The 16,690-nt window shown below is 39.0% G+C and overlaps 1 protein-coding gene across 1 annotated transcript in view; it reads right to left on the bottom strand.

Moving 5' to 3' along the window:
- STX17 (syntaxin 17) overlaps window positions 1-16,373 on the bottom strand; it is a 78,475-nt gene extending 62,102 nt beyond the window's left edge. The window contains exons 1-2 of the mRNA XM_043979400.1: window positions 16,333-16,373; window positions 1,225-1,407 (exon numbers count right to left, since the gene is read on the bottom strand). Coding sequence (XP_043835335.1) covers window positions 1,225-1,347 — 123 coding nt within the window. The 5' untranslated portion in view covers window positions 1,348-1,407; window positions 16,333-16,373. The remainder of the gene's footprint in view (window positions 1-1,224; window positions 1,408-16,332) is intronic.
- Between the last annotated feature and the right edge of the window lie 317 nt (window positions 16,374-16,690).

Here is a 16,690-nt window from a genome sequence, read left to right as displayed (position 1 = left end):
TCTGAAATTCACAGTAATAATTTCCTCCATTAAGGTGATTTTTTCCCCCTTAAAAAAACTAGGGTATGGCTTTAGATCTTTGCTATAACAGAACCATGCTTGGGCTTGAGGTCCTCCACTCAATTCCTACAGTGACTTGAGTTATTTCCTCAATTTATTACAATTACTAGTAGTACTCTTGTGGCAATGCACATTTCTCTAGGAGCAGAGAAGGCAAGTGACAGCTATAGGTCACAATTCCTTCCTTGCTTGAGATCTGTGTGAGCTCTAAGGGAGGGGGCTGGGCAGAGTAGCAAACCTGGAATGTCAAGATCACAAATTCAGAACTAAAAGGACTGCCCCTGAACATCAATTTATCAGTAATCAACAATCAGGGCAGCTAGCTGGCGCAGTGGATAGAGCACCAGCTCTGGATTTAGGAGGACCTGAGTTGAAATCTGGACTCAGACACTTGACACTTACTAGCTGTGTGACCCTGGGCAAGTCACTTAACCCAATTGCCTCACTAAAAAAAAAAATCAACAATCAATTAGATTTATGTATTATCTACTATGTGCCATGAACTATGCTAGGTGCTAGGAATACAAAGACAAAAACAAAACATCCTATATATGTCCCTGGGGAGGAGGAATGCAACATGTGCACAGACAAATATGTAAAAAGAATAAACAGAACAAATATGAAGCATTTCAAGAGGATGGAGAGAACACTGACAACCTGGGGGAACAGGAAAGGCCTCTTGTAGGAGGCAATTTTAAAATGTATAGACAATTATATTTATTATCATACTTGCAGAAAAAGGGGTTGCTAAGTATTAGACTCTCAATTCTAAAAACCTGCTGAGACACAGAAAAAATTTAAGCCAAGAGCTGAATTTAGAGGGCAGGATGGTTGTTCCTTACCACAGTAGTATAAGATAATGTATAAACATTATGTTTGGATAGGTTCTGTATTTTAATTACTAATAGTCTAATAAATCAATATGGACTAATAAAAAATGTGCAGCGTATGTCCCTATATCCTTTCCTAAAGAAATACTCTACGAGTGACATATTTGCAGAGCAGAAAAACCAACAGATAAAATAAACCCCATTGTTAAGTCAACAGGAGCCAGGTGTTTTAGCAAAGCATCTCATCTAATATTTCAAATTTAGTTAAAATCCACAATAAATATAAGTAGACCTATGTAACTGTTTCCTCATGATAGAAAATGAAGGGGCTCACCTTCTCAATATTTATCTGATGTTTTCTCAACCTTTCCAGGTCTGTTGGGATTACTACTTTAATGAATTTCTGGATAGCTGGCTCAACACGGCGCAATTTCACTCTTTCTTCATCTTCAGACATCGTAAAGTGAAGGTGTTTCACCACTTGCCCAAACTGCTTTCTCCACTTCTGTGGAAAAAACTAAAGATAAATATTTATTTAAGCACATTTGCTAATCAACTTCCATGACTTAATTTTTTAAAAAAAACTTGCCTATTTTATAATGATCTAAACAAAAGCATTTATTGAAAATGTCATACTGACTGTAAATAAAACTCAAAGTGAAAATCTACCCTTTAACATTTCTGAGGAACAATATTTTGTACCAAAAATAGAAAGCAAAATCTTTTTCACTTTCTAATGATAACAAGATAATTAAGTAACTATATGCTGAAAAATACTTCAGAATATGCAGCTAAAAGTTTCCAAAAAAGAAATTCCTGTTAAGATTGTTATAACAGGGGGCAGCTAGGTGGTTCAGTGGATAGAGCATTGGCCCTGGATTCAGGAAGACCTGAGTTCAAATCCAGCCTCAGACACTTAACACTTACTAGGTGTGTGACCCTGAGCAAGTCACTTAACCCCCACTGCCTCGCGCAAAAAAAAAAAAAAGATTGTTATAACAATTTTGTGCTTCTCTTCATCTACAATACTAATAATTTTCATTAACATTCACTAACATTTCACTTACATTTGCAAACATGTATTTTTCTAGCTTTCTCATGCAGAGTTGTATTTGTTCTATAAGAAGTAAATAAATATACAAAAATGAAATTTTATACTACTAAATAAATGTTATTATTCATTCATTAAACAAGTATTTGTTAACTACTATATACAAGCTAACCACTTACTTCCTTAACCTATTCACTTCCCAACCACACACAAAAGAGAGTCATAGCCTTTATATTACCATCACCCACAAATGCACCACACCTCCATGTTCAAGAATTCTGAAATCTTCTTACTGACCATAATTTCTTGGCTTTTCACTTCTTCTGTCTTCCCTTACCAAACTCTATTCTTTCTACATAACAAGATATCCAGTCCCTTGCTTCCTCATTTCTTTCTCAGGTCATTACCCCTGCATTAGCTACTCTCTCTTTTCTACAACTTGACCAAATCAAATCTATACTCTCCCCTTCTCTTGAGTCCCTAGCCCCTTTACCATATCACTGCCAAGCCTGAGCACTGGATCCCTCTCATCATTCACCATCTTCACGTTTACAAGTGCTGTTAAACTCAAGTGGAGAAAGTCATGCAACCATTATGATTTGGTCCGATACAAATTTATGTAATACAATCTCATCTGGGCCCCCACTGTTGCTATGCAATCCTACCATAGTTCCCTTATCAACTCTACCCTACTAGCCACGAAGGTTCTTCCAAACCTTTTTATCCCTATTAAACCTTCATTGGGCCCCCTGTTCCCATCTTGTCAGATGAGAACCTTGCCTCATATCTTATAGCAAAAAATTGAGGACATTTGTCATGAGCTCTTATATGCCTTCTGCCATTATCTCCTTCACCAGTTTCACATGAAGAAATGGCATTATTCCTTACCAAGGCTAACCCCTCTACCTGCAAAAGAGATCCCATTCCATCCTTTCTACTCCAACAGACTGCCTCTGTCATCCCCACACTTTCACTTATTTCCAATCTCTCCCTCTCTACTGGCTCCTTCGCTACTTCCTACAAACATGCCCATGACTCCCCTATCCTAAAAACAAAACAAAACAACCCAAATCCCAAACCCCTTACTTGATTCTTCTACTGCCAATAACTATTTTTCTATATCTTTTCTGCCCTTTGTGGCTAAACTTGAAAAGGCTGTCTACAATAGGTGCCTACACTTTCCTCTCACTTTCTTAAACCCTTACAATCTGGCTTTGACCACATCATTCCAGAAAAAGTTTTTTCCTCTCTCCAAAGTTACCAATGATCTCTTAATCATTCCCCACTGCACCAAAAAAAAACAAACCAAAAAACCAAAAAACCAAAAAACCACACCCCACAAAAAACCCCCCAACGTATTGTTTTCTATCTCATTCTCCTTGACCTCACCATAGCCTGTGACACTATTGATCATCCTCTTCTCCTTGATAATACTTTCCCTATAGGTTTTTTGGTCACCATTCTCTCCTGGCTCACCTCTTACCTCCTAGACTGCTTCTTATTTCTCCTTTGCTGAATCCTCATCCAGGTCATGCTAAGTCTAACCTCTAACTGGAGGTGTCTCTCAGGGCTCTACAATGGGCCCAAATCTTCTTCTGCTGTACTATTTCACTAAGCAATTTCATCAGCTCCTATGGACTGAAGTGCCATGTCTATGCTGATGATTCCCAAAACAGACCTTTTTTGCCCTAACGTTTTGTCCGAACTATACAGTCTTAGATCTTGAATTTCCTTTCAGATGTCTCAAACCGGATATCCAGTACATATCTTTTTTTTTTTTTTGTAAGGCAATTGGGGTTAAGTGACTTGCCCAGGGTCACACAGCTAGTAAGTGTCAAGTGTCTGAGGCCAGATTTGAACTCAGGTACTCCTGAATCCAGGGCCGGTGCTCTATCCACTGCGCCATCTAGCTGCCCCCCAGTACACATCTTAAATTCAATATATCCAAAACTGGATGTAACATCTTTCCCCCTAAACTGTTCCTATTACTGTAAAGGGCAACAGCATCCTCTCAGTTCCTCAGACTCACAATCTAGGTTTTATCTTTGATTCATCATCTCTTAAACTGCCCCCCTTCCCTATATCCAATCTGTTGCCAAAACCTGTCAATTTTCACTTTTTGTTCCATGTATTTTATTATTTTCCAGTCACATTTAGAGATAATTTTCAACATTTGTTTTTATAAGATTTCTAGTTTCAAATTTCTCTCCCTCCTTCCCCTCCCTTAGCCCTCCCCAAGACAGCAAGTAATCTGATATAGATTATATATGTACAATCACATTAAACATATTTCTGCATTAGTCATGTTATGAGAGAAGAATCAGAGCAAAAGGGAAAACCTCAAAAAAGAAAAACAACAACAAAAACAATAGAAATAGTATGGTTCGATCTGTATCCAGATTCAACATTTCTTTTTTTTTCTGGATTTGGAGAGTATTTTCCATTATGAGTCCTTTGGAACTATCTTGGAACATTGTATTGCTGAGAAGAGTCGAGTCTATCACGGTTGATCAACACAAAATGTTGATACTGTATACAATGTTCTCCTGGTTCTGCTCATCTCACTCATCATCAGTTCATGCAAGTCCTTCCAGGTTTCTCTGAAATCTGCCTGCTCATCATTTCTTATAGCACAATAGTATTCCATTACATTCATATACCACAACTTGTTCATTCCCCAGTTGATGAGCAATCCCTCAATTTCCAATTCCTTGCCACCACAAAAAAAGCAGCTAAAAATATTTTTGTACATGTGGGTCCTTTTCCCTTTGATTTTCACTTTTTGTAACAGCTCTTAAATATATCCCCTTCTCTCCTCTGAAATTGTCACCATTGTGGTGCAGGTCCTCATTACCTTGCACCTTAACTATTTCAATAGCTTGTTAGTGTGTCTACCTGCCTCAAGTCTTTCTAGGTGCCAATCCATCCTCCAGTCACTAAAGTAATTTTCCAGGGTGAAACAAGGATGTCCATTATAACCACTTATTCAATATTGTACTAAAAATGTTAGTTTTATCAATAAGAGAAGAAAAAGAAATTGAAGGAATTAGAATAGGTAAGGAGTAAACAAAACTATCACTCTTTGCAGATGATATGATGGTATACTTAGAGATTCCTAAAGAGTCAACTAAAAAACTACTTGAAACAATTAACAACTTTAGCAAAGTTGCAGGATATAAACTAAACCCACATAAATCATCAGAATTTCTATATATGACCAACAAAGCACAGCAGCAAGAGCCAGAAAGAGAAATTCCATTTAAAATAACTATAGACATTTTAAAATATTTTGGAGTCAGGTTTGCCAAGGCAAATGCAGTAGCTATATGAATACAATTACAAAATACTTCTCATACAAATAAAGTCAGATCTAAACAAATGGGAAAATATCAATTGCTCATGGACAGACTGAGCTAATATAATAAAAATGACAATTCTTTGTAAATTAATTTACTTATTTAGTGCCATACCAATCAGACTACCTAAAAATTATTTTATAGAGCTAGAAAAAATAATAACAAAATTTATCTGGAAGAACAAAAGGTCAAAAACATCAAGGGAATTAATGAAAAATGCAAAGGAAGGTAGCCTAGCCATATCACATCTAAAACGATATTATAAAGTAGCAACCATCAAAACTATTTGGTATTGGCTAAGAAACAGAGTGGTGGATCAGTGGAATAGGTTAGGCACAGAAAACATAGAAGTAAATTAATATAGCAATCTACTGTTTGATAAAACCAAAGACTCCAGATTCTGGTTTGAGAATTCACTATTTCACAAAAACTGCTGGGAAAACTGGAAGACAGTATGGCAGAAACTAGGCATAGACCAATAATATCTTACACCAAATGCCAAAGTAAAGTAAAAATGGGTACATGATTTAGACATAAAAGGTGATATATGCAAATTAGAAGAGGAAGGTATAGTTTGCATGTCAGATCTATGGAGAAGGGAAAAATTTATGACCGAACAAGAGATAGAGAACATCATGATATGCAAAATGGATCATTTTTATTATATTAAATTAAAAATTTTTGCACAAACAAAACCAATGCAACCAAGATTTGGAGGAAAGCAGAAAACTAGGAAACAATCTTTACAATTTTTACAATTTTTTATGATAAAGGTCTCATTTCTCAAATATATAGAAAACTGAATCAAATTTATAAGAATAAGTAATTTCCCAATTGAGAAACAGTCAAAGGATATGAATATGCAGTTTTCAGATGAAGAAATTAAAACTATCTATAGTCATAGGAAAAAATTTTCTAAATCACTATTGATTAGAGAATGAGGTACCACTTTACACCTATCCAATCGGCTAATATGACAAAAACGGAAAATGATAAATGTTGGAGAAGATGTGGGAAAATTGGAACACTAATGCATTGCTGGTAGAATTGTGAACTGATCCAACCATTCTGGAGACCAATTTGTAACTATGCCCAAAAGGCTATAAAACAGTGCAATACCACTATCCTAAAGAGATCATAAAAAAGGGGAAAGGACCCACATGTACAAAAATACTTATAACTGTTCTTTTTATGGTGGCAAAGAATTAAAAATTGAGGGGATGCCCATCAATTAGATAATGATTATGGTATAAGAATGTAATGTAAGGTGGTATATGAATGTAATGGAATATTACTGTGCTGTAAGAAATGATGAGCAGACAGATTTCAGAAAAACCTGGAAAGATTTGTATGAACTGATGCTAAGTGAAGTAAGCAGAATCAAGAGAACATTGTACATAGTAACAGCAATGTTATGTGATGATGAACTGTGATAAATTTAGCTCTTCTCAGCAATACAATGATCTAAGATAATTCCAAAAAACTCATGATGGAAAATGATCTCCATCCAGAAAAAAGAACTATGGAGTCTGAATGTAGATCAAAGCATACTATTTCTCAATTTTGTTGGGGTTTTTTTTGGGGGGTGGGGGATTGTTTTTTCTTTCTTGTGTTTTTTCCCTTTTGTTCTGATTCTTCTCTCACAGCATGACTAATGTAGGAATATGTTTAACATGATTGTACTGTATAACCTGTATCAGATTGCTTGCTGCCTTCGGGAAGGAGGAGGGAAGTAGGGAGAAAAATTTCGAACTCAAAATCTTACAAAAATGAATGTTGAAAACTATCTATACATGTAATTGGAAAAAAAAATAAAGTGATTTTCCTCAAGCTAAGGTCTGAACACATCACCCCCTTACTCAATAAACTCCAGTGGTTCCCAACTACACCTTGTTCCCCTCTATTTACTCTTTAATCCACTAACACCAGCCTCCTTTGTATTCCATAAACAAGATACTACATCTCTTGGCTCCAGGCTTTCTCTCTGGCTGTCCCCCATTCCTGGAATGTTCTTCCTTCTTACCTTTGTTGACTGGCTTCCTGGTTCCCTTAAATTCCAACTAAAATCCCATCTTCTCCAGGAAGCCTCTCCCAACCCCTCTTAATTCTAATGCCCTCCCTCTTATAATTATTTCCTAATTATTCTGTACATAGATTATTTGTACATACTTAGTTTTTGCTTATTGCCTTCCACATTAAACTGTGAGATCCCTGAGGACAAGGACTGCCTTCTTTCTCTTTTTGTTTCCCCAGCACATAGTAAGCCTTATTAAAGTATTTACTAAATGATTGACTGGCTACTATGCTTAAATACTTCAAAGATCTGTAACATCATCGGTATGAATATGACCATCACTGATTCAGACTGTAACCCTTCTGTGATGTAGTAGTTGGGCTTTGATAATTAGGATTATATAGATTTAAAGCTGAAAGGAATCATAGAAGTCATCTAGTCCAATCCTTTCATTTTACAGATGAGGAAACTGAGATCCATATAGGTGATATAACTTGCCTAGGGTCAAATAGCAATGTCGGACAAAACTTGAAGTCAGGTCTTCCTGACTCAAGGCCATCTTTCGATCCTGTTTCAATTGTGGTTGAAGATTTTGTCATCCTATAGCTGGACTGATGATGAATCTCTGTAAAAACTGTACCTAAAGGGCAGCACAGTGGATAAAGCACCAGCCCTGAATTCAGGAGGACCTGAGTTCAAATCTGGCCTCAGACACTTGACACTTGCTAGCTATGTGACCCCCGGCAAGTCACTTAACCCTCATTGCCCCCCCCAAAAAAACCCTGTACCTAAATAGTGGGGTTTGGGCATTCTATTAGTTAATATCTAGATGATCCCAAACTCAGCAAATCTGGAGCATGGCAGGTTCAGTAAAATATGGGAAGATGTAAATAACTCCTCCTCCCTCTATTTCACTAGCTAACTGGCTGTCATGTGGAAGAGAGATTCAATTTGTTCTGCCTGGCCCTAAAGAGTCAATTTCTAACAATGAGCAGAAATTGTCAAAGAGGCAAGTTTTAGATTTGATGTGAGGAAAAAATTCCTAATTAGAGCTATCCAGAAATGAAGTTAGTTGGATCGGGAGGTTATGATTCCTCCTTCCCTAGCAATCTTCAGTCAAAGACTAAATGCCCACTTGTTTGGTATACCGTAGAGTAGATTCTTACTAGAAGATCTCCTTCTCCAAGGTTCCTTCTAACTCTTGAGACTGTCAGACTCACTGAATTTAGACAGCCTACTCTTCTGAAGCCAGACATACAGTCCATCACTAGGGCTATACTTGGCAGCCTGGCAAGATATGCCATAGCATGCACTGTGCTGGAACTGACTTTGAGAACCCAAAGTCCAGTCTCTAGCCCAATAAAGCACTGATGGATGTCAGCGGAGGACCACTATGTTTTGCACATAAAAATGAGTCCTAACACTGCAAGTCAAAAGACTGTTTTGAACATTATAGATATAGTTATCAAGTGCCAAGACAAGTCAAGTGACTTCTTGAAAAACTGAAAGTATAGAAATCACAAAAGATCTACTAATAGTAGATGTCTAATAACAATGTCTAAATAATCATTGTGCTAGGTGCTAGGAGAGAACACAGAGAAGTTGAAACCTGCTGTTTTCAATCTTTTTGGGGAAATAGGATAAAGTCTTACAACAAATTCACATTGTCTAATATCAACTGGGTTTTGACAGCTGCTGAGAAATTCATTCATTAATCTTTAGATGTTTCCTTATCATATTCCCTTCAAAACCTACAATGAAACTCCATCCTTACATTTAGTAACAAAATAGTCAATCCTTTTTTAGGGCTAACTTCTCTGCCAAATTTCCATCCTTTTTCTGAACACTAAGTAATCATAGGATTTAGAACTGGAAGGGATCTTGGAGATATCTGAGTCTAATCTCCTCATTTCATTAAAGAAAAAACTGTTGGGGCAGCTAGATGGCACAGTGGATAGAGCACTGGCCCTGGAGTCAAGAGTACCCGAGTTCAAATCCAGCCTCAGACACTTAACATTACTAGATGTGTGACCCTGGGCAAGTCACTTAACCCCAACTGCCTCACTAAAAAAAAAAAGAAAACTGTTACCTTAAAGAAGTGAAGTCATTTGCTCATGGTGAAACAGGTAATAAAACAGCAAAGGTGGGATTTGAACGCAGGTCTTCTGGTGCTAAAATCATTGTTCTTTCCACAACATTTTGCTGATTGTTTCCACAGTTATTCCTTCTTTCTCTAAAAACCTTTCACTTGGCCCTGATAACCCCTCTAACTTTCATCCTATTTTGTTCTTTCCTTTCATTGCCAGCCTTTTAAAAAGAATGGCTTATACCTGATTATTAGCCACATAACTGTCAAAGTAATATTCCTAAAGCACAGGTTTGACCATGTCATTCTCCTGTACCAGTGACTCCCTGTTAGTTCTAGGGGCAAATTCAAATTCCTCTTTAGCATTTAAAATCCTGTACTACTTGGCCTCAACTTATTTTCCTAAGCTTATTGCATTACTCCCCTATATGGGTTCTATAGTCCAGTCAAACTGGTCTTCTTGCTGTTGCTCTCAAAAGGATACTCTAACTCCAGTCTCCATACCTTTGTATACAGGCTGTCCCTTCTTTCCTGGAATGCATCTCTTCCTCATAAAACCCCCTTGTTTCTCTGCAGAGCTCAGCTCAAATATCAACAACAGGCTTTTCTTAACCCTCTCCAGCCACTAGTGCTTCTTCCATAGAATTATTTTGCATTTATATTCATAGATGTATAAAGTATGTTGTTTCCTCTGAGAAGACATAAGCTCCTTGATGGTAGGATCTTTTGTCATTTCTTAGAGCTCGTTAATATTCGATACTTTTATATACCATAATTTCTTTGGCTACTCCCCTAAACTCTCCTGTCCAAAATATACGGGAGATAAGGGATGGATCAGACTGTGATTGCACTGAAATGGTGAGACAGGTATTCCTAGTGGACCAAGTTGGTATTTTAGATGTATTTTCCCATAGAAATATTGTTATGTAGTAATCAAATTGAAGAGTATTTAGTATAGTTAAGAAGTTTTACCTGCATCCTTAAATCATTCCACCCTAATATAACTTTAGATAAAACAATACTGCAGGGGGCAGTTAGGTTCATATCAACATTATAAGCGGGAGACACATTCTTGGCTGGTAATAATTTGGACCGGCTTAAAAGAGGTGAAAAGACTGACTCTTCATTGCTTCAGTGATGTCCAACTCTTCATGACCCCATTTGGGATTTGCTTGGCAAAGATACTAGAGTGGTTTGCCATTTCCTTCTCTAGCTCATTTTACAAATGAGGAAACTGGGGAAAACAGTTAAGTGACTTGCCCAGGGTCACACAGCTGGTACACATTTGAGGTCGGATTTGAACTCAGGTCTTCCTTATTCCAAACCTGGTGCTCTATTCACTACTCCACTTATCTGCCCCAATACTAATGCCTCCTTCCCTACAAATCTTGTCCTTCTCCCAGATTTCTTACCCTGTAGTTAAGGGGCACCTGACACCATACATGCCTCCCCCTTTGTCTGTGCTACTGCATTAACAGCCCTGGCGCAAGAAAAATAACCTTCTTACCTTGTCTAGCAACCATTTTGTGATTAGCTATAACTATTCTTCATCAGTCAGAGGGTTAAAGCTGCTTAAGTTTTTTAGTTTTTATGTATTAATTATGAGACTTTGATTGAGCCAACTTTATATAGGGGCATACCCATGTAATTAAAAATACATTATGGATTAAATAGGCATATGCTGCGCTAATGTATCACTGTTTTTATAGGAAAATACATTCTGAATATTAATCTGAGTCATTCATTGTACTTTTTTTAAAAAGTGAGGCAATTGGGGTTAAGTGACTTGCCCAAGGTCACACAGCTAGTAAGTGTCAAGTGTCTGAGGACAGATTTGAACTCAGATCCTCCATTAGAATAATAAATTGATCTTTTATACCTTGATACAATTCCTTATGTGACAGGGACTCAAATAACCTTTCAGGGTTTTTTTTGTTTGTTTCAGAACCATGATTTCAAGGTCAGTTAATGAACATTCATTACGTATTTACTTTTGTGGAAATTTATTGTTATTTGGGGACCCTGCCTTTGGGCTGAGATTAAAAAGCCTTAGGCCCTCAGGGTTTTTTTCTGCAGGGAGGCCTCTGAGCGGGGCTAAACTGCAGACGAAAACCCGGAGCCATGGGTGTGGCACAGCATGCCCCTTTCGCACAGTGGAAACCCTTAGGGATGCTGGGGTTTGCTTTGTCCAATCCCAGCACGGGGTTCGGCCGGCCCTGGGGGCAACAAGCCTGGGTTTCATCTAGGAGAACAGGTTAATAAAAAGGGGGCTGACAGAGACGGAGGGAGAGCTAGCAAGACAGTGAAGGGAGGACGCTGGAGGACTAGGAGGATGCAAGGAGGCCAGAAGATTAATAGAACATTAGGACAGAGGATAGAGAAAGCAAGAGGAGACTAGGAGAATGGAAGGAGAGGTCTGTGAGAAACACAGGGGTTCAGCGTGGCAGTACAGAGAGGAAAGTTAGATGGTAAGGGGGGTCGACAAAGTGAAAGGGGCTTGGAGTTAGAAGAAAGGAGCTGAGCAGTGAAAGTGAAAGCACAGGGGAGCTGGAGTGAAGGAGAAAGAGTGAAAGTTGGAGAAAGCAGGAGCATACCCTAAGGCATGAGGCGGCAACAGCCCTTTATTATATTAAAAGCAGACAGGATGTATAATTTGCATTTCTTAACCCTTATCTTCTACATTGATTTTTAAAAACAAATTCTGCTTTGATTATTTAATTAAGAGGCTTCTTAATTGTTTGCTTATCAATTTGGAAGCAGAGTGGAGAAATTTTAAAACGGCCCATATTAAATTAATAGCATTCAGATAGCCAGCCAGTCAAAAGCCCCCAGATAGATTAGGCCCCCAGTCAGATTAGTCCCACCAAATTAGGCCCTAAATTAGCTAAAACATTTCTTACACTTTGTGGCAGGCATTGTGCTATATGCTGGAGACAAAAAGAAAGGCAAAAACAGCGGCTGTTTTATCTGGGAGTTCACTTTTAATAGTAAATAACTGGTACATAAAATATATTGACGAAGTAGATAGAAGATAATTTCAGAAGGAAGACACTGGAAGGGAGGGTGGGGTAAGGTAAGAAGGATCCAGAAAAGCCAGATCAGTTATTTTATAAGTTGACATTTATATAATATTTTAAGAATTTAAAAGTGTTTTATATATATCATCTTATTTTAGTTTTCCAGTGGCCCTGACATATAGTTACTATAGACATTATTCTTCATCTTATAGCTATGGAAACTAATTCACTCGAGGCATAAGTGACTTGGTTGCACGGGTGGTGACATTTGAGACTAGACCCCTCTAGATACAGAGACTGTCTTTTCAGAGATTTGTCTTATACTTTTTTGTATATGCCAACTAAAGGTATGAGGGCCTGATATAGGGGGAATTCAGAATTGATGTCATTATTTCCATATTCTCCACCTGACCTTCACATTGCAAAAGACTGAAATACAACTTATCTTTCATTTAAAGTAAAATTTTTACATTGGTATTGTTTGTTTTTACATTATTTTCATTTTTAAATAATATAAGCTTCTTGTGAACAGAGATCACTTCCATTTTTTGGTCTTTGTATCTCTACTAACAAGCACAGTGCCTGGCACATAGTAGTTGCTTAATACTCATTGACTTCTGATTTCTGAATGTATCCTTCCCCTGCTCTTCTATCAAGCTATTCCTTATAACAAGGAATAAAAAAGAGGTAAACAAGCATTTCAGCAAAACAAATACATTAATGAAATCTAACAGTCTATGTATGTAATGTTACACATCCAGAATTCCCTACCTCTGCAAAGACTAGTGGTCTTCTATTTCTTTTCAATATGATTCTATATAAACACTAAACAAATGTATTATGATAACATACAAGAAAAAATAAAGACAAGTGATTTTAATAAATCTATCAGAACTAAAGCATCCAAATGAGTGTTGTCCCAATAAAACAAACATTTATGAGGCTTTATTACAATGATGCTACTATACAAATATTTTTAGTATTTCCTTCAAAGTGTGTCACCCAATCCTAATGAAATCTCATAACTCTCCAAAATAGAAATTACACGCAAGAAGTAAGGAATTTAGATGGTTCCTCAGGCCAAGATACTAAGAAACTTAACAAAGTAACAATCCCATGAATTAACAGGCTAATTCCTCATCCCTAATTCACTCATTCAACATTCTCTACCCCACCAGCCTTTATGCTCTGGCAGGGCAGCACAAACCATCCTACCAGCTTGTGCTTTGGGGATCCACTCAGCAATTTCCTTGATGCTGCTACAGTCTCTGACAATGCACTTTGTCTCTACCTTTACCCCATCATCTCATGGCAGTAAGCAAAAGAGCTCAGCTCTGCCCGATCCCTTGTTGGGGGGAAAGGAGTGTTAGTGTAAATAAGTGGGTATTGGGAAATGTGATGCTCCTGAGGCTGGAGTTAAAATGTGAGTGAGGCTACAGGCCCAAAGAAAAGGGGAATGACATCCAGCTGAGTGCTGCTTTGTCCCCCAATGAATCACTTTAGGGTAGGGGCTGAAGCTGTTGAAAAATGAATTTCACAACACTAAAGGAGACTGAAATAACTTTGAAGTACAATCCCCAAGGGCTCATTAAAAGTGAGCACACAGAAGTGTTTTGATGATTAGAATCCAGTCTAATGACCTCCATCAAAGAGGAAGGAGTCATAAAGTGAAGAATATAAAAGAGGAAAAATCCTAGAATTACCAAAGATTTTTAGAAGAAAGAAAATTCAGTTAAAAACCTAGAGCACAAGCTGGTAATTCAAAAGAGGCAATATTCAAACAAGGGAAGATGGCCACCAAGATATCTAAATAAGTTCAAATATCTCTAAATAAATATTGTAAAAAAGGATATTTAACTAACACCTGATGGAACAGAAAATCCTATGGATTCCCAAGACAGCATGGAACCAAAGCAGGATGTTCCCAAATTATTCAAAAGAAAAATAAGAATCTTAAAGGTAGATATTAAAAGGTAATAAATAGGGGGCAACTATGTGGCACAGTGGATAAGGCACCAGCCCTGGATTCAGAAGGACCTGAGTTCAAACTTAGCCTCAGACACTGGACACTTACTAGCTGTGTGACCCTAAGGAAGTCACTTAACGACCCTCACTGCCCTGCCCCTCCCCCCCAAAGGGACTAAATAGAACATATGACCTGCAAAGCAGAACAGAATGGCCTGAATCCAAGAGTGGTGACTCTCTTCAAGAAGCAAAATAGAGAACAAATGATTAAGTATATAAGTACTAATATAATGAAATGAAGGTCAAGAGAAATAAAAAGCAATGTTATTTTTTAAACTGACACATGATCTCTATCTCTATATAAGCAAAACACATTGATCTTAGACAGGCTGCCTAGGTGACAACCTAAGCATTTATTTCTCTTAGAAAACTATAATGTCAAAAAAATCTGAAAACCATACAAAGATAAATGCCCAAAACTTGTGGGCACTTAAGAATACAGAAAACAGTTGAAAAGAATCCACAGATCATCTCTAAGAAAAAACTCCTATGTTACAAATTCTAAGACAGTGGTTAGATTTAACAATTCTAATACCTATCTATCAATCAGTCAACTTTTATTAAGCATCTATTATGTGCCAGTCTCTGTGCTAAGGTATGTAGATACAAAAAGAGGCAGAAGAGAGTCTCTGCCCTCAAGGAGCTTACAATCTAATGGAGAGAGACCACATGCTAACAAATATATACAAACTATGGGGAGGATAAATAGAACATATTTAACAGAGGAAAGGCATTAGAATGAAGAGGGGTTGGAACATGCTTCCTGTAAGAGAAAGAATTTTAGTGGGGACTTAAAAAAAGCCAGTTGACAGAGCTGAGGAGAGAACGTTCCGGGCATGGAGGTCAGAGAAAATGCCTAGAGCTGAAAAATAGAATGACTTGTTCATAGAAGAGCCAGGAGGCCAGTGTCACTGGATCATAAGGTACTTATCAGGAAGTCGTAACGTTTAAGAAGTCTGGGAAGGTACTAGGGGGCTATGATTATGAAGGGCTCTGAATACTAAACAGAGGAAAAAGATATGGAGAGTGAGAGAAGGTACTGCCTTGCCCACTGTCAAAAATATAATGCGCAGAAGTGGGATTTAGACCCAAATTCTCTAACTCGGGCGTCTCTGTGCTCTCTCCACCGTGCAATGTGCTGATGCCAGAGAAAACTCTTTCGTGGCTCTATATATTTCATGATATATCAATATTCCACAGAATCACAGCTCTCCTTTATAAGTGTCACATCACCAGCTCCATTTCTCTGTCGCATGCAGTCTATCTGTATTTTTAGGGCTGATTTCCCACCCGTGTCTTTGTCAACCATCTCCAGGTCGGCCACACGAAGTCACCACCACATCATGGTCTTCCCTTAGGGGTCACACGCACATAGTCTCCCATCGCTTATCTTTTCCCTCTCTGTCATGGTTCCATTGACTTCACTAGTGACAAGGCATATAGATTTCACCACCCACGCATCCAACGCTTGCCCCCAACAAATCCCCGGGGCCGGGTTCCTATGGCCACGTGTCATTCCATTACGTCACAGGGAAGGGAAAGAAGGATGTCTATCTCTGGACACTCCACTACGTCACAAGCTCAACCGCCCCGCCCCCGAAGCAGAGGGGGGGGGCGGCGCCAAAACCACTTCCGGTGCCTTTGTCAAGCTTCTACAAAGCTCTCTCGACATCGAAACCGAAATCCTAAAATTAGTTACTTCTTCAGTTCGGTCCCGCCGAGAGGAGGAGGCACTGGTCCTAGCAGAGACAGGCGCTGGCAGCCACCCCGCCCCTCCTAAGCCAAGTCCTCGGGCCAGATCTCTTACTGCTCCTCCCCTCTGCGCGCTCCTAGCTGCCCCGCAGCCCGAGCGCGCGGGTCCCTAGGCAACCCCTCTCCCGGCGTTCCCCTTACCTCGCCCTCGGACGCTTGCTGGGACTAGGGCCTCCCCCGCGTCCCGCCCCCCCTCCCTAGCCGGAAAAGGCGGTGCGGTGGCGCAGGCGCAGTGACGACGTGGGGGAGGGAAGACTGCAGCCCGAGCTTGGCTCCGGAGGCTGACCAACCTCGTTCCCTTTAGAGCCCACCGGAGGAGGAGGTGGGGGAGGGGCAAGGTGGGCGTGGCGCGCTCGTGCACACTCGTTTTCCCCTAGCCGCCGCCGAGTGTGCGCGTGGGTGACCCGGCGGACGCCGCCACACCCCAGTTCTGACCCGGGGCTTTGACCGCCTTCCCGAGTGACGTCAGTAAACCCGAGTATTTGGCCTTGGGCTCATT

Source organism: Dromiciops gliroides, chromosome 1 (assembly GCF_019393635.1).
Source record: "Dromiciops gliroides isolate mDroGli1 chromosome 1, mDroGli1.pri, whole genome shotgun sequence".
Classification (NCBI taxonomy): domain Eukaryota; kingdom Metazoa; phylum Chordata; class Mammalia; order Microbiotheria; family Microbiotheriidae; genus Dromiciops; species Dromiciops gliroides.
This window is presented reverse-complemented; position numbering and strand designations above follow the sequence as displayed.